Source organism: Apostichopus japonicus, chromosome 7 (assembly GCF_037975245.1).
Source record: "Apostichopus japonicus isolate 1M-3 chromosome 7, ASM3797524v1, whole genome shotgun sequence".
In the NCBI taxonomy this organism is placed as follows: Eukaryota; Metazoa; Echinodermata; class Holothuroidea; order Aspidochirotida; family Stichopodidae; genus Apostichopus; species Apostichopus japonicus.
Genome location: NC_092567.1, coordinates 227,430 through 251,964, shown reverse-complemented (window position 1 = coordinate 251,964; position 24,535 = coordinate 227,430). Strand labels below are relative to the sequence as shown.

The window sequence follows — 24,535 nt, the reverse complement described above, 5'->3', positions numbered from 1 at the left end:
CAAAATTACCTCAACATTATACCGCTTCTATCTGGGACCTGGTCTGTCTAAGTTTAGAGGCTCAGAGCATAGCAAACATCATCCAGAGTCAATGGATTTATAATTACACAAAATATACAGTTACCTTATCGACAAATGTGTCAATTTCGGGGTATGATAGAACTTGACAAGGCAGACATTTTGTGGTCAAATTCTGCTCACTATACTCTTGAAGGTCAGGGTTGGCCGGTTTTTACCGGGCGGTTTTTACCGCCCCGGTAAAAACAAGTTTTTTACCGGTTTTTACCGGGAGGTTTTTCCCACCTATAAGTGGGAAAAACTGGGAAAAACCGGGAAAAACCTCAAATTATATAGAATTCCTAAAAACTCATGTGGAACTTGTGGAGGAGCATAGAATCTACAAGAAAATGGCATCTTATGGTAGGGGGTTGGGTTACATCCAAAGAACAGCTATGATCTATAACTTGTGAGTTTACCGATTAGACTATTATAAATAATTCAAATAAATAATATATTGGATGCTCAAATCAACCAAATTTATTTTCCTATCGAGATGCATAATTCCATTATCTAGAGAATGGACTCGTATCAAACTGTTGGTGCCTCCTAGGGCTATATGGTTCGTCATATTATACATGTCACATTAGTCCGCTCAGATCCAAATGGTGATTCACATCCAAGAACGATCACTTCATGTCTGCGATAAATTGTACTCTGTTCACACTTCGCACTAGGCACTGTACTATGCTTATATTGCTTATAGGCACTGTACTAAGTGACTGTTGTGACATCAACTAATTTGAGAATAAGTAACAATTGGAACAGTTACTTGTGTTGTTGATACTCCTACCTCTTCAGTTAGCCTATACACAGGAAATGCCCAGTATCACCTCACCTGTCCACCTCAAAGTGTTTAATCACTCATGCATGAAGTTGTATAATAATTGGACCATGTTTGCATCAAGGTAAACAGTTTGGTTGTGTGAATGGCTCCATAGGGCCATTGTGCGTTTAATACTTTAATTGGGCCCATGTGCCTTACAAAGTTTCAAAGCAGTTTCTATTGAGCCCCCTGGATTGAAGTTCACCTCAATAGACTGTTGCCTACTGTATTAATGGAATGGAATGAACTGTCTGAGCTCATAATATTATATTATTATATGGTTCCTTGTCCCTTTGAGGCTTTGGATGCCATGGTTCGCCACTTCGTTCTATCCTCCGCTGTTCATGCCACATAATAGGCCTGAAGAATTTAGGAGGGGTGAATGTCCCAGTGTAGACCTATAATGGTTTGGGCAATAGGCAATGCATACTGCTTAAGAGATCGTGACAGAATAACTATACATGTGCAATACGAAAAATACTCTTTTTTCCACAAAAAGTAGAATAAGAATGTGATAAAATAGCTCAAAATGAAGCTAAGAAACTCCCATATTCAATAAAATATGCCTGTCATGAAACAATATCGTGCCTACTGATGACCCTGCATTTTACGGACAATTAATACTAGTTTTCGAGACAGAGGCGGTTTTTACCGGTATTTACCAGTTTTTCCCGGTTTTTACCTGGTTTTTACCGCTTAGTGGGAAAAACAGGTTTTTCCCGGGAAAATGCCAACCCTGTTGAAGGTGCAATGCCAGTACGGAAAGATTTCTTAATTTACAGTTAGCTTGTTACAACTTAGAACGATGTGACAGCAAATGTGTACAATTGGTAAACATTTCATAGTTTTTCAACAACACATACCAGTGGCGTAGGAAGGTACTTTTGAGTGAGGGGGCTGAAGACTGATGGCCGGCCTGGGGGAGGGGTCTAAGGGGAGGGGGGTCCCCCTCCCCTTTGGAATTTTTTGCATTTCCAGGTGGCCTCAGATGCAATTTGGTGCAATATAGCACACTTCAACACCCACTCCATTTTGTAAACTTAATTTTGTATTTTCACCTGGCCTTAGATGCAATTTGGTGCTCCAAATGAGATTTTTTTTCTCATTTGGAAATGAAAAAGGGGTTTTCTGACTTGCGAAGCGGGGGGGGCGGAATGATACTTCCGCCCCTCCACATTTTTCACTGGGGGGCTGGCGCCTCCCAGCCTCCCCCGGTTCCTACGCCCTTGACACATACACTAACACTTCAATAAGAAAGTGCCCCCCCCCCCTCATTTGTAAATAAAGAATGGAAGCTGATGTCGTTCAAGCTCATTACCAGCTGCTTTTGGTACAAACAAACCCACTGGCGGGATTATGGGGGTTGGGACAGGGGCAGATTATGTCTCCTCCCACATTTTCCCTGACCTTGAGCAAATTTTCAAATACACAACTAGAAACCCAAAATTCTTTAAAATGGGTGGGGGCACCCCCTTGTTCCCTCTCCCAGGTTTGCCTCAAAACCATTACTTGGAAATAAGCTAACTAATGCTTCACCATATTACATATAGGGGCTTAATAAACTACTTATGGACAAATGAGGCACCTCCCTTATTTCCTTCTCACTGGTATACCCCCTTCACACCCAACACCCTTGGACAAACATGTCATGCTTTTCTTAAAGAGCTGCATAATATCTAATCATGAAGGAAGTACAGGCTCTATATATGTTGCACAGATGGACAAGCAGCCACGAGAATGTGTCTGTGTCCTGCATTTAACACAAATGGACAAGATTTCACCATTATCAGCCAAGACTTTATAATTTTTTTCTGCCATCATTTATTGTACTTGTAGTGTATTGCATTCCGAGTGCCACATTCAAACACTTGGTAGTCTAATTACATTCTGAGTGTTTCACTTACCAAGGGAACAGTGATTCAAATACTTGGTATTGCATTTTGAGTGTTTCGCTCACATTGGTGATTCAAACATTTGGTACAGCTCACAGAGTGTTCGTTTTCCATCATTTCTTGACTTGATTTGATGACTTTGGTTTTCATTATGATCTAAAAGTAACTGGTATCTTTATCTCTATCCCTAACACATCCAAAAGCTTCACAATTTACCCCTAAAATGATTCATATTATCAGCGAATCTGAAACGGAAGTGACGTTGAAGGTCAACTAGCTGTGTTGTCGAAGCACCTTGAAAATAACCTCAGCCTGGGGTTGAGAGTGATTCAGCCCTGTCTAGGGGAATGGTGATACACACCTGACGATGATCACTCAGTAACAGTATCGATGCAAGGGGACTGGGGTTGAGAGCGGATCAGCCCTTTCTAGGGGAATCGTTATATATCTGACGGTGATCACACAATCAGTCTCGATGCAAGGGGACTGGGGTTTGAGAGCGGATGAGTCCTTTTTTACTAAAAGTACTATGCATACAGCTCCACGGCCAATGTGGTAAAGCACTGGTAGCTCAGCATCACAAGGGAATCAGGTTACAAACACAGGAAACTCTGCCCTGAAAAACAGTTTTAGCAAATTACTCATGGTCACCAAGCTTAGACCACTTCCCTGCTTAGACTGAGATAAACTGGCATCAAATATCAGTTGGCACACACATAGATAAGTACCTAATCGGCATAGCAAGGATCTGTCTTCTGATGTGCATGTATGTATGTAGGCCCTATGTGTGTATGTGTGTGTGTGTATGTATGTGTGCGTGTGCGTGTGTGTGTGAGGGTGTATGTATGTATGTTTGTTTGTATGTAAGTATGTATTTTAGATCCTTCTGCAAGCAGGAACTCGCAATGGAGCCTTATTGGCTTATCAAAGCCACAAGCTGACCGAAGTCAGTCTCTTAGATTCATATTTAACATCCATGATTATGAATTTCTGTAACTGGACGACATACATTAATCTTGGAGTGACTCAAACTGATATGCAATGGCTTATGACTTTTTGGCTGTTCCGCACCCTAATAAACTTCCTCCCTCCAGATAAACACAACTACCATATCACATATCCACATCATCAAAGGAGTGAGAATTCTTAAAAGAATGCTAAGACACTGAGAAATGATGAAACTTGCAGAACATTATACCACTTCCATATATCCACTCATCTATTCTGTATTCATGCACATGCTGTATAAGCCATCCCAATGTGCCACCTCTGCACATTTCTCAATAATCAGCCAGCCATTGTACAAGTAGGCTTTTCAAATGAGAGAGAGATATTTTTCCAGCTACCTAAGCTTTACCCACATTAGTCGGTTGAGCTAATAAAATGAGCTCCAGGTGCATTAATTGGTCCAGAATTTTTGGGGCCCAGATGGTCTCCAAATATTTAAGCATACATGTACCAGCTATTAACCAAAAACTGTGTATACCAAGTTTGGCTACAATACGACTTATGGTTGCACAATTATTGCAATGCAGTGGACATAAAATTTTGGTCCAGTCCACCTAATAATGGGCCCAGAATTGTGGGGGCCCATTTGGTACAAAAAAATCAGGCCTACATGTACCAGTTTGGTTACAATCCAAATTAAGGTTGCAGAGTTCTTGCAATGTAAATATTTTTTTACGTTTGACCCCATAACTTCATTAATATTCATAAGGCCAAAACATAAGGGTACACCTTCTCACTACAATACATCATCTACAATACAATATCCATCACAATTAACCAGACGTAAATGAAGGTAAGTACATCGAAACCCAGGTATTATGTTATATGGGTATCAGGTTTAAATTGCCCCTTATAGTTACTTCGTTGTGGGGATGTCGAAATTGTTCAGAAAATTATGTCAGTCATACAGGGTAATAATGATATATTTATTGAAAGTACTTTTAAATTCATCCGATTTGAAATTCTATAGTAGGTGGCGGCAAATACTCGTGGTTGTAAGTGTTAGAGGGATTTAAAATGGTGATGTATATTGAGCACAATCAACATCATTCTCCATGGGCAAAGCTAGATGTTCATCTGTGCCTGATTGTCCCGAGTTACTATTTTGGTAATCTTATTACAGTATTTGGAATATGGATCGTGTGAATTAATAATATAGTTGGTTAGAGGAGTTAAATTGGCAATATCGTCTTTCCCTATTTCTCATTACAGCATTGGATAGTATGGAACTCATATTGGTTGCATATTTCAAAGTGTGATATTTAATTAAAGTACTAAAATACTCAGCAGTGTGGATGAAGAAAATAATGCTGTGATATATCGCTCAAATGGAAAATACAATTTTTCTTAGCTGTTTGGGGAACCGATCATGAGAGGCATACAGTTCTGTCTATCACACTTGTAGATAAATATTGCATTGGTCATGGTTTTGTGTCTCATTTAATATATCTACTCTGGAGACTGGAATGATTGTCACCTTTTGAAATCAACACATACGCACTGGTAGGAAGTGGGCTAAGGTCTGTAGTCTACTTTGCTGTTAGAATCAAGGCAGAATTTTCAGGAACCCTGCCTCCCTGCTATATCTAAAAATAATTACAAGCTTTAATTGTAACGTTTATATTGAACGTGGTGCTGGTGTGGATCCAGAATTTTAAAAGGAGAGGAAGCCGACTCCTACTTGCAAGTAGGGGTGTGTGTGTGCTAGGGGTGGATAAAATAGACGTGAAATGGCCCAGTGTGAGTCCATTTAAAATATAAATTAGGGCTATAGTCCACACTAAAAGTTGTGCTATAATATAATATTTATTTTTGTGGGGTTAAAGGAGAGTGAAGGGGGGGGGGTGTCACCCCTATCTCTCCCTGGATTCGCGACTGTCATCTGAGTATATTTTATTGAAAACGGAGAGAATAGTTTTGTTTTCGAAATGAACGGCCACCAGCTGCTTAAATTTGACGTGTCGGATTCGGCGTTCGATACAATACTTCTTTCTGTAATTTCTGTTATGATAGATGAATGAAAGCCGTTGAGTACAGAGTACGATTCACAAGCTAAAGATGTGCGCTGCTCAATTGTTTGTTGGGCGTTTGAGTAAAGACTGTCGACAGAGGGATATTGAAGAAATATTTTCTCGATATGGTCGTCTGTCTCGATGCGAAGTGAAATGTGGTAGGTCAACTGACCCACCTAGTCTAATGAGTTGTTTTACTCCCGTGTGGGCTAGGCGTAACAGTAACACTACCTCACAACGCTGAACAAGTTAAGGCTAGGCCTAATGTTCATTACAATTCAGTTCGCAAGGCATTAGTTGTAGGTTAGGATAGCTTAGCCCTTCGTTGTGCGGTTTGGGTGTGACTGAAACGAACGAGACACATCAAGTATGCCTAAATTAGTTATGGGCGTGCATTTAATTATTGAGGAAATGTTGCCGCAATGTATGCATGAATCCAACCTTATCAAGTATGTTTTTTTTTAAAAATATCTTCGGCCACTTTGTAAATAGGTTAACTTTGGTACCCAAGGGATTACCAAGTATCCTAAATATGCTTACTAATACTAGTAATACAGTAGTAGGCTAGTTCTGGCTTCTACCCAGCCTAATTAAGTTAGGCCATTTCAACTTTGGCACTAACTTCAGGACTTGGCTTAAAATAAGGCCCTGATTTCTTAATGATTAATTAATTGTGACTTTGACACAGTTGCTGTCGTGATTGATTCAGTCACAAACTGACACATTGGAAGCAGATTTGGAGTTAACAACATATTTTTAGTGTTCATTTGAAATGATATTGGTGATTTACAACATCAATAAGTGGTACGATAATAGTGCAATTTATTCTGTATTGGTTGTGAGGTTTTCTTAAGTCAAGTTTTGTTTATTTCTTTTTGAAACGTTGTGTCATAAATAAGAAGCTGACATGAAATGTATGTCTTCATTATCTTAGCTATTTATCTGAAGTTGCATTGTGTGTCCAGCAGGAACCCTTATAGTCACTGGATTTTAAAAGGGGCATGGGCTGTTATTTTTTTATTTCAATATTGCGATATCATTTGTAAGGAAGAACAATATGTTCTTAGGATTTCTTATATATTACACCAGTAACTACAGTATGTATGTTTAGGAAATGTTGCTTTAAGTTTGTAATACACAGATTTGGACATATTTGAATTTTTTTTCACTGCACATTGCTTTATGAGTGTGATATTTGAAATGTGTGATGTGACAGTGATAGGCTACATATATTCATAATCACAAGTATTCTTCATAGCCATATGATACACAAATTTACATGTAGTACAGCAGTTGTAATTTTCTTCACTAGATTTACATTTTTTACTGTCCACATTGTAACCATTTTTCATGTAGGTATAATGCATTACATGCCATTATACACTTCATTTTGAGATATTTCTAGAGTTTAATCTGCTTTCTTTCTCCTTTTCACAGGTACAGGAACTGGTAAGTGTCAACCTTAGCTTACAGTTGTGTGATTTCAGAGTGCAGTTACAAAGTCTGACTAGCAAAAGTTTGAATAGTTATATTTGTTAAATTTATGGATCTAGTGATTGAGTTAAATATAGTTGTCTTTTGTCAAACAATAAAGCATTTGTATTAAGTCTATACTTGCCAGCAATAGTGGTAATGGTTGTCAGTTTGTTGTTATCACATTTCTGATGCCATGTGTTGCAAGTTGTGCTGTGCTTTATAGATTCTACTGAACTCCTGAAATCAATGTCCAGCTCTGCAGTTTACTCTTTAGTTATCCCTCATCAGTCATTTTTCTTGGTTTTGATGATAATCGTAACCTTTAAATTCATGATGGCGTAATTGTGTGTGTGAGAGCGCGAGTTTGTGAGGCCCACCTTGTAAACATGATATCTGAAGAAGGGAAGGTCAAACCAATTTCACATTTAGTGTGTAGAAATACCACATCAAGTACAAGAAGCCTATTGTTGTTTGGTGGCGATTGAAGCTCATTTGGGGTCATCAGTGGTCAAAGTGTGAAAACCTTGTAAACTGATATCTCAATATTGGAAGCTTGGGCAGGTCTCATACTTGGTATGAAGGTGTATAACATTGAGTATTTAAAGAAGCCTATTGATTTTGCAGGAGGTCAACAAGGTCATTTGAGGTCAACAAACTCCAAACATTTACTTCACTCCCCTCTTACAGTACCTGTCTCTCTACACTAACACACCTTCCTAAACATAATATCGCAAGGGAAGTTTGGACAGATCGCATATTTGGTATGTAATTGTACCCCATTGAGTACAAGAAGCCTAATAATGTTGTGGGCGGAGGTCAATTGTCGTTTGAGTTCACCAAATTGTGAAAACCATGTTTTACACAATCTCTCAACAAGAACAGATGTCATATTTAGTATGTTGATGTAAAGAACACTGTAATACATACATGGGGCGCTGTATGTTTATAACGAGAAGTGGCAATATTGCAATCCCGCCACAACACAGTTAATGACAGTGCTGTACAGACTACAAAAGGGGGAAAAAAGTAGCCATTGGCTACGAAATGAAAAAATGAAGAAGTTAGGGACAGCTTTTACAACTGTTATTATAACCATTATCAGTGTTGCAACTCCAATGTAAAGAAAGTGAAAAGTATATCGCACGTAAATAAAATATTTGTTATTTCCTTAGCTGAAATATTGAAATATATAATCTGATATGAAAAATAATGTGTAAAAGTAAGTTGGTCTGACATTTCGATCCAGGATCGAAAGGTCAGGCTAACTTACTTTTACACATATTGTTACACTGTAGGCTCTTTAGTGGATAAGCAGTTTGCTAACAGTTTTATTTTATTATGAAAGGTTTCAATGATACCATCTGCGAGGTAAAACTTCCGATGGAACGTTGTTTCAAACGATCATACACAGTAAGTCAATGGCACTTCTCCATTGACGTAACTACATGTGGGAGAAATCACACACTTAAGTCCCATTGACTTTGTCGCGCGTGTCACTGGAAATCAGACTTGCTTTTAGTCGGTTGTGTTAAGGAGTTCAGTTACTGTAAGGGGTCATTTTAGCACGTATGGTACATACGGTCAGGGAAAAAAAAGTTGCTTCGAGTTTTTCGCAAAAATATGCATAAGAATGTTTGCCTAATCACAAAATACTGTAATGCAGTAGAACTACTGAGGACTGTTGCCAAAAATGCCTAGGGATTTGTAAGAGTATTTGGCGCCTTGATTTCATCATTTTATGCCATTTGTAAATTCTTGGGCGCATTTTCAAACTGTGAACAGTTTATGAAGCTCAACCGTTCTCTAGCCAGACTAGCCTAATGTACGTAGAACTCACAATGAACAAAGCCTGATGTTATTGTTTTCACTTTCCAGTTTTAACCTACGGTGAAACGGCCAAAGTGGTTCAGAAGAATATTAATGTGGTTTTTATATTTAGTCGAGATAATTAATCTTTCTTATCAATCTTTAATCATGGTAACAGGAGGTTGTGTTAGATGCAAGAAGCGAAGTGAAAACAAATAATTACGTCATCCCCCTAAGCTTACCACGGGTATACTGTATGATGTTAACTGCCAAAACTGGATAGTATATCGAATAGCTTTAGTACAAACTCGCGTGAGGGACTTGCGATACAATTACACGGTAGATGAGCACACCTTCGCCGGCTTTGAATAGCGTTGAATCGAATGATCTACATTTTTCTCCCGTTGTGGTTGTGGTGAATCAAAAGCGCGGAAAAATACAATCCTTTATGTGGAATGTAATAATCGGTTCCAAATAATCGGTAGCGCAATGGATTTTGCCGATTATTTACCGATTGTTTGATAATCGGCCCGATGCCGATTGTCTAACCGATTATCGGTCGAACACTAATCAAAACCACAATGCCTTTATGCACTCTGGTTTGGAAACGTCATAATGAGAATGAATTCATACGGATAGTTCCAAGTGTTGCTTAAGATTTCCCATTGCTACAAAATTGATTATGCTGAGTGTAGAAATATGAGAGCAAGTTATAGTTTCAATTTTTCATTAACTTGACGGATTCTTCATTTAATTGTCTTTGTTCTTATTTCAAAGCATACGCCTTTGTTGACTATGATGACAAAAGAGATGCAGAAGTAAGCCCTTTTTTATAATCTTCTTGTTAAAAGTCATGAATACAGACAAAAACTTATTAAAAGTATTTATAGGAAAATTAGTTTTTGGGAAGATGCTTTGTCCTTTGAGGTAAATCAATCAACAACAATCTTGTATATATATTTAGAATAATACTGCAAGACATGGCTGTGTTCTTGATAAACATACTGCATATATACAAAGATGTATCAGTTTGTAACTTGCATGCACAGAACCTTCATGTTTTTCAGTATTCCATAGTAAACAAAGCTCACAAACCTCAAAGTTGGTATGGAAAAGTAAACATAAATTATTCCTTGGACTGCTGTTGAAAGTTTCGGATTTGAGTGAAGGATTTTACAAAGCTGGTATAATGTCAAAGATCTACAGTAAAGGTGCACTTCAGATCCACTGCGTTATAAGAAGCAAAGGTAATTCTGCGGAACAGTGTTGTTGATTGTAGGACCGTTAATGAATTAATGAGTGTTGACCAAAGAATGTTATGATGATGTTATTTCCTATGTTTAGAAGTTGTCCGTCAGTCTCAGGAACATGATGTGACCTTTATTTGTTTATGAAAAAGAAATCATAAATATGCAGAGGTTTGTGTGCCCAGTGATCAAGGATAACAGATCATGCTGTTCAACATTTGTACTGTAGCTGGCAATTATGGCTGGGTCATGTTTACTTACAGTGAACAGAGCCATAATGTCTCTTGGTACATAGCTTGTATTATATTCCATTTTGACTGTCATTTCATTGCAAAAAACTGTACAAATATTCATTTCTTTATTCTACTTTGGATGTTAATACTTTTCTTGTTTTTGTGTTGATCAAATAAGACGTTAACTATTTGATAGTGTACAGAATGTGAAGGGGGGCTTATCTCATCATACTGTACATGTATTCTATATCTATTCCGTATCCAGACACTGTTGCTCTGTACTGTAGTGTGTGGATTTCTTAACTGAACATTTGATACTGTACTTATCCTGTACCTAAAGTATATATGTGTATATGTATGCAATAGGTCACATGTTAGTGAACTGTAATGATGGACAGAAATGGTCTTGTACAGGGTACTGGTCTTGGTCTTGTACAGGGTCTTGTACAGGGTCATGCTTCATACTGTCTGTACTGTGTTGTGTTTATAGTGTTTGTAGTCTTACACAGTTTATGGAGAGTATGCCGGACATTGTCTTCAGAGAAGCTTACTGTATTAGATACCTGGTTTGCTCTGTGAGCCAAGACTTCCACCTGAAAAACAATATTATTAAGAGAAACCCTGAATGAAAATATGGTTTTATTTTCAATAAAACTAGTCACAGACTTATAAGAAAATTCAGATAGTCCAAGGGATAAATTAGTGCCAAAAACATTTGCCCTTTCATTACTCAGATTGACACAAGCAACTGGTATGGAATGAAAGAACAAAAGTAGTGTTTTTATATTCATATTTTCAAACCTGATATGTCAGATAATTTTGTTATGAAAGAGAGTTTTGATTGCACGTTCATTTGAAATATATGCAGATGGACTTTGAATACATACAGTAGTGGAAGAATCTCTGTCTTGAGTTTTTCTTTCTTTCATATTGTACATGATGAAGCAGCTGGTTACATTGAAACTAAAGTCTCTCATTATGGAAAGACATATATTGTGTTCAGAATTTATGTCTCTCACTATGGAAAGACATATATTGTGTTCAGAATTTATGGTATTTCATCAATGTCATAACAAATGTTTATGAAACCTTGACTAGATGAAAAGAGGCTTACACGCTTGATACAAGCCTGCAACTTTCTGGTCTAAGGAGATTTTCTAGGTCTTACATATTTTGCATATTCGGATGTGGACAGTGGTGAACTGCCAAGACTAACAGATTATTGCCTCTTCTTCAGCAGATGGAAATTCTTCAGAAATAAAAATATGAGTGAACATGATCGGAAAAGAAATATCATTGATATGATTTATGCAACCAGCTGCTTTTAGTCTGTACATAAACATTCTCATCTAACTTTGAGTTACTTTCTGTTTTAGAGTTTGAATGTATAAGAGGGGTTTGTAGGTGACATGAACATATTATTGCAACACATCTTTGCCAAGTAGATGTATGTGCATGCTGTCAGATTATGTTTAGTTACTTCTTTGGTAATAACTGTGTTTTTTTATTTTTATTGATGAATTCTTGACACACAGAGTGCCAAAGTTCTTCCTTGTTTGGGTGTATGCAATGATACACTATGACCACCCATGGAGAGTTCCAAAGTTGCTACGTTTGCCTAAAGAGCTTGATTTGTTACCCGGTTGTGGGGCCAGCCATGTGGCTACTATTCCATGACTGCCCATGGAGAGTGATCTAAGCTCCCGAAATGGGTGTCACCCACTCTATGCCTGCTCTATGCCACTCTATGCCTGCTTGTCGAGGTTCCATGATATTGGTTTGTGTCCAACCAAAAAAGCAAAATGGCTGAAGTGAATGGGTGTTCCTGAAATAGAGATCTACTCATAGAGACCTGCTCATAGCCTTGTCTGCGAACATCGACTCCCAGAAAAGCCTAAAGCTCCGCGCTATTTCAATTTCAAAATGACACGTCGAAGCTAATGGACACAAACATGACATTAGCCCGATCGACGGAAGACAGCGCAAGTTATGACGACGTAAAGGGTATAGATTCTCTTTCTGTACTATTTCATGAGTTATCTAGCATTGCATACTTTAAAGGTGTTTAATGAGTTAGCTAGCATTGCATACTTTAAAGGTGTTTAATGAGTTATCTAGCATTGGATACTTTAAAGGTATTTACCTGGTCATAACAATTCAGTTGTCAGATCATCTTATTGTAATAATCAGAGTTCTTTCTGTAGTTACATCAGGAAATGTCACCAAATTTGGATAATTTTCTCAAAAAGAACAAAAACGTGGTATTTTCAAAGTAAATTGATCTAGTTTTATTATAGCTTGGAGAAATTTGCTCAATACTGTGTTTAGAGTTTTAGTTAGTTTCAGTGGTATATATTATTAGTTGTTTTATTGAGTAAGTTGTTCTAATTGTACAATATCACAATCAAATGATGTATGTATTGCTTTTTTTTTTACTTTAAGTAGCAATGCTGGTAGCTCACTTACTGGTGCATATGATAATATTTCAATTTAATCAATGTCTTTTTTCATCATTTCTACATGTTTACTAACATTTCTGCAGTTCCTTTTCTTCTATTCTGTTCATTTTTTGTTTCATTTACCACTATTGCAGTCCATGCCCAATTAAACATCAACTATGCAAAAATGTATCAAATTACTAAATAGTAACACTTAATGTCTGAGTTTAATGTTCAGCAAATAATGAAACCTAAATGCTCTGTCATTATATTTCAACATTATAGTTGTCGTTTGAACATACTTGTAATATTTACAGAATGTGTAGAAACTAGAAAGGAGCTAAAACCATTATAAACAAGTGTTGTTCTTAAATTAAAACCAATGATTGAAGAAATACATAGAAGAGTATATCCAGATAAATGAAATATACAAATAGTGTCAGCAGAACCACTACATAGCTGATCATATGTGACTAGCAGACATACAAATGGAATGTCTGTATATAGAAGTAGGATGCAGTGCTATCCAACATGTGACCCTATTTCAGCAGGGAGACTTATACAGGTTCATGGATTTGTGACTCTAGAATGATTTTGTGTTCATTAGTTTTGCAAATAATCGCTACAATGGAATTATTGTTTTTTTGTAAATCTCTCACTTTGACTAGGATGCCATCCGAAGAGAGAACAACCGCGAGGTAGAAGGTCAGAGGATCGTGGTGGAATGGGCCCATGGACCTAAAAGAGGATTTGTAAGTAGTAGATAAATTAATAGTTATGCAGGCACCTTAGTTGTTACAGGTGGAATGGGCCCATGGACCTAAAAGAGGATTTGTAAGTAGTAGGTAAATTAATAGTTATGCAGGCATCTTAGTTGTTACAGGTGGAATGGGCCCATGGACCTAAAAGAGGATTTGTAAGTAGTAGATAAATTAATAGTTATGCAGGCACCTTAGTTGTTACAGATGGAATGGGCCCATGGACCTAAAAGAGGATTTGTAAGTAGTAGATAAATTAATAGTTATGCAGGCACCTTAGTTGTTACAGATGGAATGGACCCATGGACCTAAAAGAGGATTTGTAAGTAGTAGATACATTAATAGTTATGCAGGCACCTTAGTTGTTACAGGTGGAATGGGCCCATGGACCTAACAGAGGATTTGTAAGTAGTAGATAAATTAATAGTTATGCAGGCATCTTAGTTGTTACAGGTGGAATGGGCCCATGGACCTAAAAGAGGTATTGTAAGTTGTAGGTAAATTAATAGTTATGCAGGCACCTTAGTTGTTACAGGTGGAATGGCCCATGGACCTAAAAGAGGATTTGTAAGTAGTAGATAAATTAATAGTTATGCAGGCACCTTACAGTAGTTGTTACAGGTGGAATGGGCCCATGGACCTAAAGGAGGATTTGTAAGTAGAAGATAAATTAATAGTTATGCAGGCACCTTAGTTGTTACAGGTGGAATGGGCCCATGGACCTAAAAGAGGATTTGTAAGTAGTTGATAAATTAATAGTTATGCAGGCACCTTAGTTGTTACAGATGGAATGGCTCATGGACCTAAAAGAGGATTTGTAAGTAGAAGATAAATTAATAGTTATGCAGGCACCTTAGTTGTTACAGGTGGAATGGGCCCATGGACCTAAAAGAGGATTTGTAAGTAGTAGATAAATTAATAGTTATGCAGGCACCTTAGTTGTTACAGGTGGAATGGGCCCATGGACCTAAAAGAGGATTTGTAAGTAGTAGATAAATTAATAGTTATGCAGGCACCTTAGTTGTTACAGATGGAATGGGCCCATGGACCTAAAAGAGGATTTGTAAGTAGAAGATAAATTAATAGTTATGCAGGCACCTTAGTTGTTACAGGTGGAATGGGCCCATGGACCTAAAAGAGGATTTGAAAGTAGTAGATAAATTTATAGTTATGCAGGCACCTTAGTTGTTACAGGTGGAATGGGCCCATGGACCTAAAAGAGGATTTGTAAGTAGTAGATAAATTTATAGTTATGCAGGCACCTTAGTTGTTACAGGTGGAATGGGCCCATGGACCTAAAAGAGGATTTGTAAGTAGTAGATAAATTATAGTTATGCAGGCACCTTAGTTGTTACAGATGGAATGGACCTAAAAGAGGATTTGTAAGTAGTAGATAGATTAATAGTTATGCAGGCACCTTAGTTGTTACAAATGGAATGGGCCCATGGACCTAAAAGAGGATTTGTAAGTAGTAGATAAATTAATAGTTATGCAGGCACCTTAGTTGTTACAGGTGGAATGGGCCCATGGACCTAAAAGAAGATATGTAAGTAGTAGATAACTTTATAGTTATGCAGGCACCTTAGTTGTTACAGGTGGAATGGGCCCATGGACCTAAAAGAGGATTTGTAAGTAGTAGGTAAATTAATAGTTATGCAGGCACCTTAGTTGTTACAGGTGGAATGGGCCCAACATGGGCCCATTAACCTAAAAGAGGATTTGTAAGTAGTAGATAAATTAATAGTTATGCAGGCACCTTAGTTGTTAGTTGTTTAACTGATGAACCTCAACTGTATTGCTCAGGGTCATTTCTCAAAAATTAAATGTGTAGAAATGAAACCTGGACAGGTAGAAGTGGTTTGTAACGGTCGACAGCATATGAGGATTACTTTTATGCTGAAGGTCTTCCTTGCTGAAGTCTTGCTCTCAGGTATTGCATTAGATGGAGTGTGATTCCTCTCCAGTATATCTCAGAACATTTGTAAGCCAAAGTTACTATCCCATAACTCATAACATACAGCTCATTAGAAATAATGAATTAAGTTCACACTCAAGTGAGTTCACATTCAAGTGAGTTCACATTCAAGTGGTGTTCCTTTGTGTGTTTGCATGAGAATAATAGTAACCAAAGGATTGGGTTGACAAATATGTCACATTCATTTGATATCATTGATTACTTCCTCAAATTTAGAGGATCTCTTAGTTTGATTACTTCCTCAAATTTAGAGGATCTCTTTGATTACTTCAGAAAACAAAGAATTGGTCAAAGATTTGCCAACTTAAAAAGGATGAACTGCCAAATACTGTACTGTGTAGAAGCAGACTTCAAAAATGAAATGAAACATGAAAAATGTTGGTTCTTATGTGAAATCACCTTTACTATGGTTAAAGTTTATATGAATGGCCATTTTAGCCTGCCTTTTATCATTTATTTTGTGTACTTTGTGTTTGACTGTACTTTTTACTTTTTGTTAATCCTCTATTAGGGTGAAGATCAATGCTATACGTGTGGAAAGCATGGTCACTTTGCCAAAAACTGCAGAAGTGGAGGTTCTCAAGAATCGTATGGGAGGTCTCGTAAGTATATATCTCATTAAAGAACTTCTGTTGATGGAAGTGTTTTAGTAGGTTAAAACAGAAGTAAAGTCAACTTTAGCATAAATATCTTGAGAGATATTATGCCTATGAGATGTCGGGGAAGACGTTGCTAGCTTTCATCAAAATAAGGCCAAAACGGTTTTTTATCCATAAAGGAAACTTTAAAATTGGTAATTTGAATATTGAATCATCATACATTAATAAGGGCAACCGATTCATCATACAACAGTGACATTATCAAGGTAAGACTAATATTTTGCACCTATGTAGAATGCTTCTCTCACTATCGTAATGATGAAATTTTACTAACAAAGTTTTGACATTTCTTTTCAGGTTTTGATGGAGGCAGAGGAAGAGGTAGAGGACGTGGTGGCTGGCGTGGCGGCGGTGGTGGTGACCGTGGTGGCGGGTGAGTTACTTTTGATGGAATGACTCTGTTTTCTTGTTGTAAACATCTCATCATCAAAATGTAACTGCTGTTTCAAAATGCAAATCTTCATAGTGTGTATGATTGACATGCATAGTTAAGTCTTAAATTGATCCCCACCAACATTCCCTGAACAGTTTCAGGGTAAGCCATACTTCATTTGTATTATCTGGCTGGGCATGAAAAATGTAATCCTGGGAGGGGCAGTGGGAGGGGGTGGGGTGCATATGGTGCCATTTTGGCTCAAGAGAGTTTTGAAGGATTACTTTAGGCAACATTTTAGTTTTGACATTTTATAGTTTATAAAATATAGAAGAAACATTTGAGTGCTCATAATGTTTCTGTAGCTCTTGAGGTGTTCATGATATTCACCATTAAACATGTCATTTGAGGCCACAAAAGTCTTATGTTTGCCAATGAGTTTTGTGTTGCATCTGGGTCTAAAAGGAACCCCACCAACATGCACTGCTGCAATAGTTGCAATATGTAATGTTCATCAAAAACATGCAGACTGGCTTGGTTCCAATAAAATATAATTTATGTATTGTATATGTTTATGTAGGTTTTCATATTCAAAGTGTTAGCTGCCATATCTAAGTGCAGTAGTGGATTGGACAATTTAACTTCATGTTCTTCATATTTATATGCATACCTTGAGAAATATTCAAATAGCCTGTGCACATTAAATATGAAAGCTAAATTTAAGCAAATTAGTCTCAATTATAGTAGTTGGTTCATTGAATGCAACAAGCAAACATAACACAAGAATGTTGCTCACACCAGCATAGGTGATGCAGGTTTCATCGGACCATTTACATTTTCAGCCAAATATAGGTTTACCAACAACAGCTTAAAAATATTGTACAGTCAAAATGTAAAAGTAAAAGAAAACACAAAATAGTTGGAAACTGAAATGATTTGCAATGATGTGAGTTTATTGTATTCATGTTCCTTTATCCCTTATTAGATTTTCAAGGAGAAGGTGAGTACTACACAGTCCATGTTGATTTGCATTATCTCTAACATTCAGGATATGAAAGATCAGTGTTTTTATGCAAAATCCAGCAGAATATTACACTCATTGTATCGTAGTGTGCTTCCCTGTGATCACAGCAGACATTTAATATGTTAGGCACACAACCCTGATCCACTTGTACACCTGTTTATTACTCAAGCTATGTGATTATTTTTTATTTTTGCCCTTAATCAACTGTTATTTCACTTTATAACTTCCTGCCAAAAACCAAGGTTTGTCTTGTATCTATTTCCAAGTGATGCTAGGCCTAAGTATATGCTTTGCAATTTTTGGAAGCTCTAGGCCTGAGTAAATACTTAAATACCAAACATTTGTGGACATTTGGCATGTCTAGCCATATTGTTTGACTTTTGTAGTTGCTTATGTTCTTCATTACTACTATTCTGTGCTCCATTATTTACAACAATTGCGAACAAGTGGCAAACACAACTTCAAAGCTATGCTAAGCCAGATTTGAATGTTCGTTCACCTCTCAAAGTGAACATTCTTTGTCCAGTTTCCTTGAACAGTGAAAGTTGATCACTTTGGAAGAAGTTTTAATGATTTCTTTTCTTGTCACAGATACAGCCGTAGCAGGAGCAAGGAGAGGTACAGAAAACGAAGCCGAGATCGCAGTGACAGTGGTGAAAGAAAGAGTAGCTTTGATCGCAGATCACGTTCAAGGTGAGAAACGGAACTATTAGTCTCATGAGTTAACTACAGGCTTGAATTTGAGAACAAGTACTAAAATTGTTAAATCAGCAAAAGATGTCCTAAAGGTGAATGATCAACATGTTCCATGCTATGATGTGTGACATAGTTCTATTCTTCTTAGTGCAGTTACATGATGCATATTATATCAGTATTGTTATCAGAAACATTGTTGCAATATTGCATATCTCATTAGAAAATGGAAACAGATAAGCAGATCTTATCATGTTGCCATGGCAGTATCACCTATTCTTGTCTTGCAACTACAGCAATATTGACATCAGTCAACCACATTCTGTGCTACAGACAGAAGTATAAATCTATGATATTCTTCTGACAAATGTTTTCAAATCACACATTTGCAACAAATTAAAAAAAAAAAGCCCAAAAGGTTAAAAATTTGTCTCTGATGATCAGACTTCAACAAGCACTTGTCTTTCACATTCAAAACATCATTATGACATTTTTAATGTAACACTACTCATTATCTTAGAATAATTTGGCATGTTATAACCTCCAAACAAAAGTGTTTGAAACTGTAGCAAGGTTTAGTATGCTTTATTATGAACTGATGCCCTTTAATGCCTTGTCTGTAATTCATAAATGCCCTCAAACTTCACCTGTGGAAATGAATATTGCTGCATTGAATATACTTGCTTTTTCTACTCATACCACTTCTGTCTGGCAGCAATTTCCTGTACCTACTCATACCACCTCTGCCTGGCAGCAATTTCCTTTTTCTGCTCATACCACTTCTGTCTGGCAGCAATTTCCTGTACCTACTCATACCACCTCTGCCTGGCAGCAATTTCCTTTTTCTACTCATACCACCTCTGCCTGGCAGCAATTTCCTTTTTCTACTCATACCACCTCTGCCTGGCAGCAATTTCCTTTTTCTATTCATACCACTTCTGTCTGGCAGCAATTTCCTGTACCTACACATACCACCTCTGCCTGGCAGCAATTTCCTTTTTCTACTCATACCACTTCTGTCTGGCAGCAATTTCCTGTACCTACTCATACCACCTCTGCCTGGCAGCAAATTCCTTTTTCTGCTCATACCACTTCTGTCTGGCAGCAATTTCCTGTACCTACTCATACCACCTCTGCCTGGCAGCATTTTCCTTTTTCTACTCATACCACCTCTGCCTGGCAGCAATTTCCTTTTTCTACTCATACCACCTCTGCCTGGCAGCAATTTCCTTTTTCTACTCATACCACTTCTGTCTGGCAGCAGTTTCCTGTACCTGCTCATACCACCTCTGCCTGGCAGCAATTTCCTGTACCTATGCATACCACCTGTCTGGCAGCAATTTCCTGTACATTAAATGTTCTGATGACTGTTTTACAGAACTGCTGGAAATTGTCTGCATCTTCAGATAAAAATCACATCCAAAAGTGTTTTGTTTGAAAAAGATATGAATTTTACATATTTGGTGGTATTTTGTGAATGCATCTTGTTACACCATAGTGAATGATGCCATTACGGCAATTCCATTGAAAACTTTGTGTGCTTTTATAGTATTTAACTCACTGATTCACAGAGGAAAGCAATATTTCTACCCAAGGTTGTATTTTGATCAAATTTTAAATATCACGTTACATGTTTACATTTTGTTTGATCTTGATTTTACAGATCTCCAGATAAGGAACAGCGAGACCGATCAAGGAGCAGGAATCGCAGCCGATCAAGGTCAAGAGGTCGTGACGATGGGGCAGATGGTAGACACAGACAAAATGCCAATGGTTATGAGGACGATTAGGTAAAGGTCAAATGCATCCTGGGTGTGAATGATAGTAAAAGTCCTAAAGTACACCATCTCAAACATCCCCTAGAGTAAATGTCTCATCTTGGTGTGAGATTCAACTGACTTAAATTGATTAACTGTACACTTTTACAATTTTGAAAATAAACTCATTGTGCAGGCCATTGAAGCTGTTTCTTGTTGTAATTCCCATCATGAAGCCTCATTATGCATTCCATTAGCCGATCCCTTACTCTTTAATAATGTGTTGGTACAATTGTGAGGTAAATAATCACACAATCATGACAATGTGCTTTGCATGCTAAACTTTCGGCCCATTCACAGTGATTGAGCAAATTAAAAATTAAACCCAAATATTGTCCCATCTTTAGAACTTCATATTTGAATGCATAATGATGCTTTACAATCATCTCCTTCAATACTGATAGTGATGCTGCTTTCTCATTTATCAGGATAATGAGATAAGTCATTTCCAATTTCTTTACTTTTTCTGCCCATTTCTTTAGGCGTTATAAGAACCCAGAGAGGGCCCCGGCCCCATCTACTGAATTTCTTTGTCACTAAATTCACTAATAATTAACTGCAAAACATAGTAAATAGTGAAGAAATATAGCAGACTTCTCACTCAAACTTTCTCACTATTACTGATGTTTCTTTTGCATCACTGATTTGGTAATTAGTTTGATATCTCCAAATGAAAAGCAGGAAAATATCTCTCCTCAGACATTCACAGTTTGAAACAAGAAAAAGCTTTAAATTTAATAGACATTTTGCTTTAGTCTAGCTTGACCAAGTGCCATTTATGTAAGGTGGATAACTCACAATCCACAAATGCTTGAAAGGATTCCTTTATTGCCATTAAACAATCTTTTTTAGAAATACAGGTAGCTCTGTGACTGCGGGGAAGTATGTGTGGCAATTAAAGTTTCAAAAACTTCATTGTGACAAGAAACAAATGTGAAGATTTGATTGTACATACATGTCGCAGCTTGTCGGTTGTGTATTCGCCTTGTTTCTTTATTTGTTTTGATTTGTATGCTTTGTTACTCAGTAATCACTAACACTGTATATGTTTTAATAATTTGCTTTTCTTGGTGGTTGTTGTTCATCACAAGCTCCTCTTTCACATGGTTGATAGATAATGGTTAGCTTTTCTTCTCACATAAGCTTTAAATAAATGTAATGACATTTAAATTACTCATGAAGACCATGTACTTTAGTAAATTCACTCTACAAACATGTGTCTTCTGTCCCCTTCTACCTTTGGGGAACAAAACTGAAATATTTCTGCCATTTTTTAGCATATTGTAATGTCCTATTAAACCACTGAAATGTTGCCTGAAAACCAGTTTGTTTTCCCAGTGAAATGACTGTAGATGTACTAGTATTTCTAGTAAATGGCATTATTAGTGATAGTAAACATGTCATGGGAGGTCAATGGATGTCTTGCGTATGAAAATACTTTGTATTAGTCAAGTCTCATGACCATAGACTTGTTGATGCCATTTCCTACTTGCATTCATATATGAATACCTGTTTCTTGCATGAAGCATTGTTTTAAAGTTCTTCAGTTTGGTCCCCTCCCAACAACCCTGCCCCCCTCCTCACCCCCCCCCCTCCTCACCTCTCCCAGGTGGTATACTAAAGTTTTTGTAGTACACTTTCCTGAAAGATGTAACTCAACATTTTAGTTATATATTAAAAAAGACTCAACATAAATCACAAATAATTGTTGGTTTAAAATGCTCCTTGGAAGACAGATATTCTTATATTTTGTAGACCAATATTGATGAAATTTGACCTTCGGAGAATCTCAGTGGTTATTCTGCAACAAGTGTGGCTTTGCATCTCAAGATTTTAATTTTCCTTATTGAAGAAAGTACTTTAGATAGCTTTTTTTATAAAACTTTGCAAACTAAACTATAGATTAATTCTAATGCTCTTTCACCATTCTTGAGTAAATATTGCAATCCTTCAAATTGGTTTTGGCTAAATTGTATGTAGTTAACAGATTTTTTCTTTGAAAAGAATAATAACCCTTTGAAGTAAAGGATTACTCTAAAAAGTGTCATCAAATATTGAAGGTTAATTCTATTTTTCTTGCTGCTGTAGATAATTTTCTCTTGTACTTACTTTGACTTTTATTTTCTCTTTTTCTGCTTTAAAGTTAAAATGATAAATCATTGCAAGGGTATTAGTTTGATACTTGTAGAAGGGTTAAAAACAGTTGCTAGTTCTGGTTACTATACAAAGTTAATAGATTGAGAAAATGCATATTTAGCCAGCCTTGGAAGCTCTTTAGTTCAAGTGGCTGGAACACCTAGTCTAGCAAACATGCTAATTTGACATCTTCTCAGAAACACCACAAAAATCTATACTGAGGAACATCTCTCGGTTGTGTTATTAACCTTAAGTTATCATCTAAGGTATCATTTGTCATTATTCAGATTAGGTATATAATCAACAGTGACTTCAATTAAAATATTGTGACCACCATTCTACTTCTATATCCTTCTGTTTGTGTCATTATTTTTGAAATTAACATGTCAAGTCTAACGAATGAGACAATAAAATTCATTGATTCCATTCAGATTGAGCCTTATTTAAATCTAGAAAGACCTTTTTAGCAATTTGTTCATTTATCTGGGGTGACGATCACAGTGGACACGCCCCCCCCCCCCCCTTACAGAAAATTAGACTTTTCCCATCAATTATTGCTAGTGGATGAATAACGACATAATATATACAATAGTTTGAATAGCCTGTTTCAAATAATGTGAGGCAGTGACTGTTAAATGATATGATGAATATTACCATGATCGAATAAAACATTTCAAAACCTTTCTCAAAACTGGTACACATCGTGCCCCGACAAAATGTGCATATATCATGTTGCATCTGTGTTTACAATTGTATCGATAAAACTTGCAAAAAGTACAACTACAGGAGTATGATATCTGTAGCAAGTGGTTGTGAAGTGGAATTTTTCTGGTATGCTGATCTTTATGAATATATTCTATATCCTGTGATACCACCTGGTACACATTCATTCTATATATATATATATATATATATATGTATGTGTGTAGAAAAAACTGTTAAACAATTATGCTGCATTTAGAGAAAGGCTGGATCTCGAGTGATACAATAATTGAATTAAATAATGATGGGAGGTAAAACAGCCAATGTTCGGTTTTTGCAGAGCTTTTGAGCAAAAATAGCCCTAGAAAGCTCAGCAAAAACCAAACATTGGCTGTTTTACCTCAAATCATTTTTTATTTTTATATTTATATGTATGTCTTATCATGTATATATATATAATTGAAAACGGAATGAGTTGTAAAATCCAGAAACTGAAAAAAACTTCCAGCCTCTACCGGGATTCGAACCTGGGCCTCCTGTATCGAACAATCAGTGGCATAGCCAAGGGGGGCGTGGGGGGCGACAGCCCCCCATGAAAGCTTGTCGCCCCCCACTGGGAATTTGGGTGTCATGTTCGAAAAATATATCATTGGTCTGAATGGTCTCGAATCTCCATGATAACCACTCATGAACGACCCTTCGACAGCGGACCGGCAGTAGGCTATAGTTGCTGAAAAACCGGACGTGACATAGCGCATAGGCTGGGTTTTCACTTCTGGGACGTACCCTGATGCTCTTAAAACCGCCAAAAAAACAAATTTTCAAGAAAGACAATACTATCGCTGAGAATCAGTTTATCACCCGAATAATGTTTCAGATGCAATCTTTGATGTCAGTTTGACATAAAGTTCGTTAGGACATTTTGGGACATCGTTCCTGTAGGCCTATATCTGAGGCTCTGGGGTCATTCCTTGACCGACTTGATGCAATATAATGTGCCCATTTCGAAATAAATTTATTCACAGATTGTTAGTTGTCATGGGTTCGAACAAATGAGGGGTATTCTATCCTGAAACATAGGGCATAATGGGGCTGGGGTTTCCAGTTCGCCGCATCATTTGTCAACTTACACTGGGTTCTAATGCTCATGTCAATTGGAATCACTAATAACAGAAATAATCCACCAAAATTAAGGCCGCATGAACTTTATTGCAGATTTCCTGAGTGACGAAATTGTCATTTTCCCGAAATCACGCAACTAGATGGCTGCTATCCAGCCTGGCAAGTGCCATCTCCAGCGATCTGGCAGGTATTGAAATCTGAAATTTTCTTTGGTACGCTGCGCGTCAACCGATGGTGGCGCTCCGCTTAGATAGTACTTGCGGCCGGAATACTCGAATCGA

At 37.2% G+C, this 24,535-nt stretch overlaps 1 protein-coding gene across 1 annotated transcript in view; it reads left to right on the top strand.

The window, feature by feature from the left end:
* Window positions 1-22,777, top strand: part of LOC139970195 (uncharacterized) — an 84,531-nt gene extending 61,754 nt beyond the window's left edge. Inside the window, exons 2-9 of the mRNA XM_071975833.1 lie at window positions 7,233-7,244; window positions 9,855-9,895; window positions 13,664-13,747; window positions 16,240-16,330; window positions 16,685-16,760; window positions 17,746-17,760; window positions 18,376-18,477; window positions 20,141-22,777. Coding sequence (XP_071831934.1) covers window positions 7,233-7,244; window positions 9,855-9,895; window positions 13,664-13,747; window positions 16,240-16,330; window positions 16,685-16,760; window positions 17,746-17,760; window positions 18,376-18,477; window positions 20,141-20,267 — 548 coding nt within the window. The 3' untranslated portion in view covers window positions 20,268-22,777. The remainder of the gene's footprint in view (window positions 1-7,232; window positions 7,245-9,854; window positions 9,896-13,663; window positions 13,748-16,239; window positions 16,331-16,684; window positions 16,761-17,745; window positions 17,761-18,375; window positions 18,478-20,140) is intronic.
* The last annotated feature ends 1,758 nt before the right edge of the window (window positions 22,778-24,535 follow it).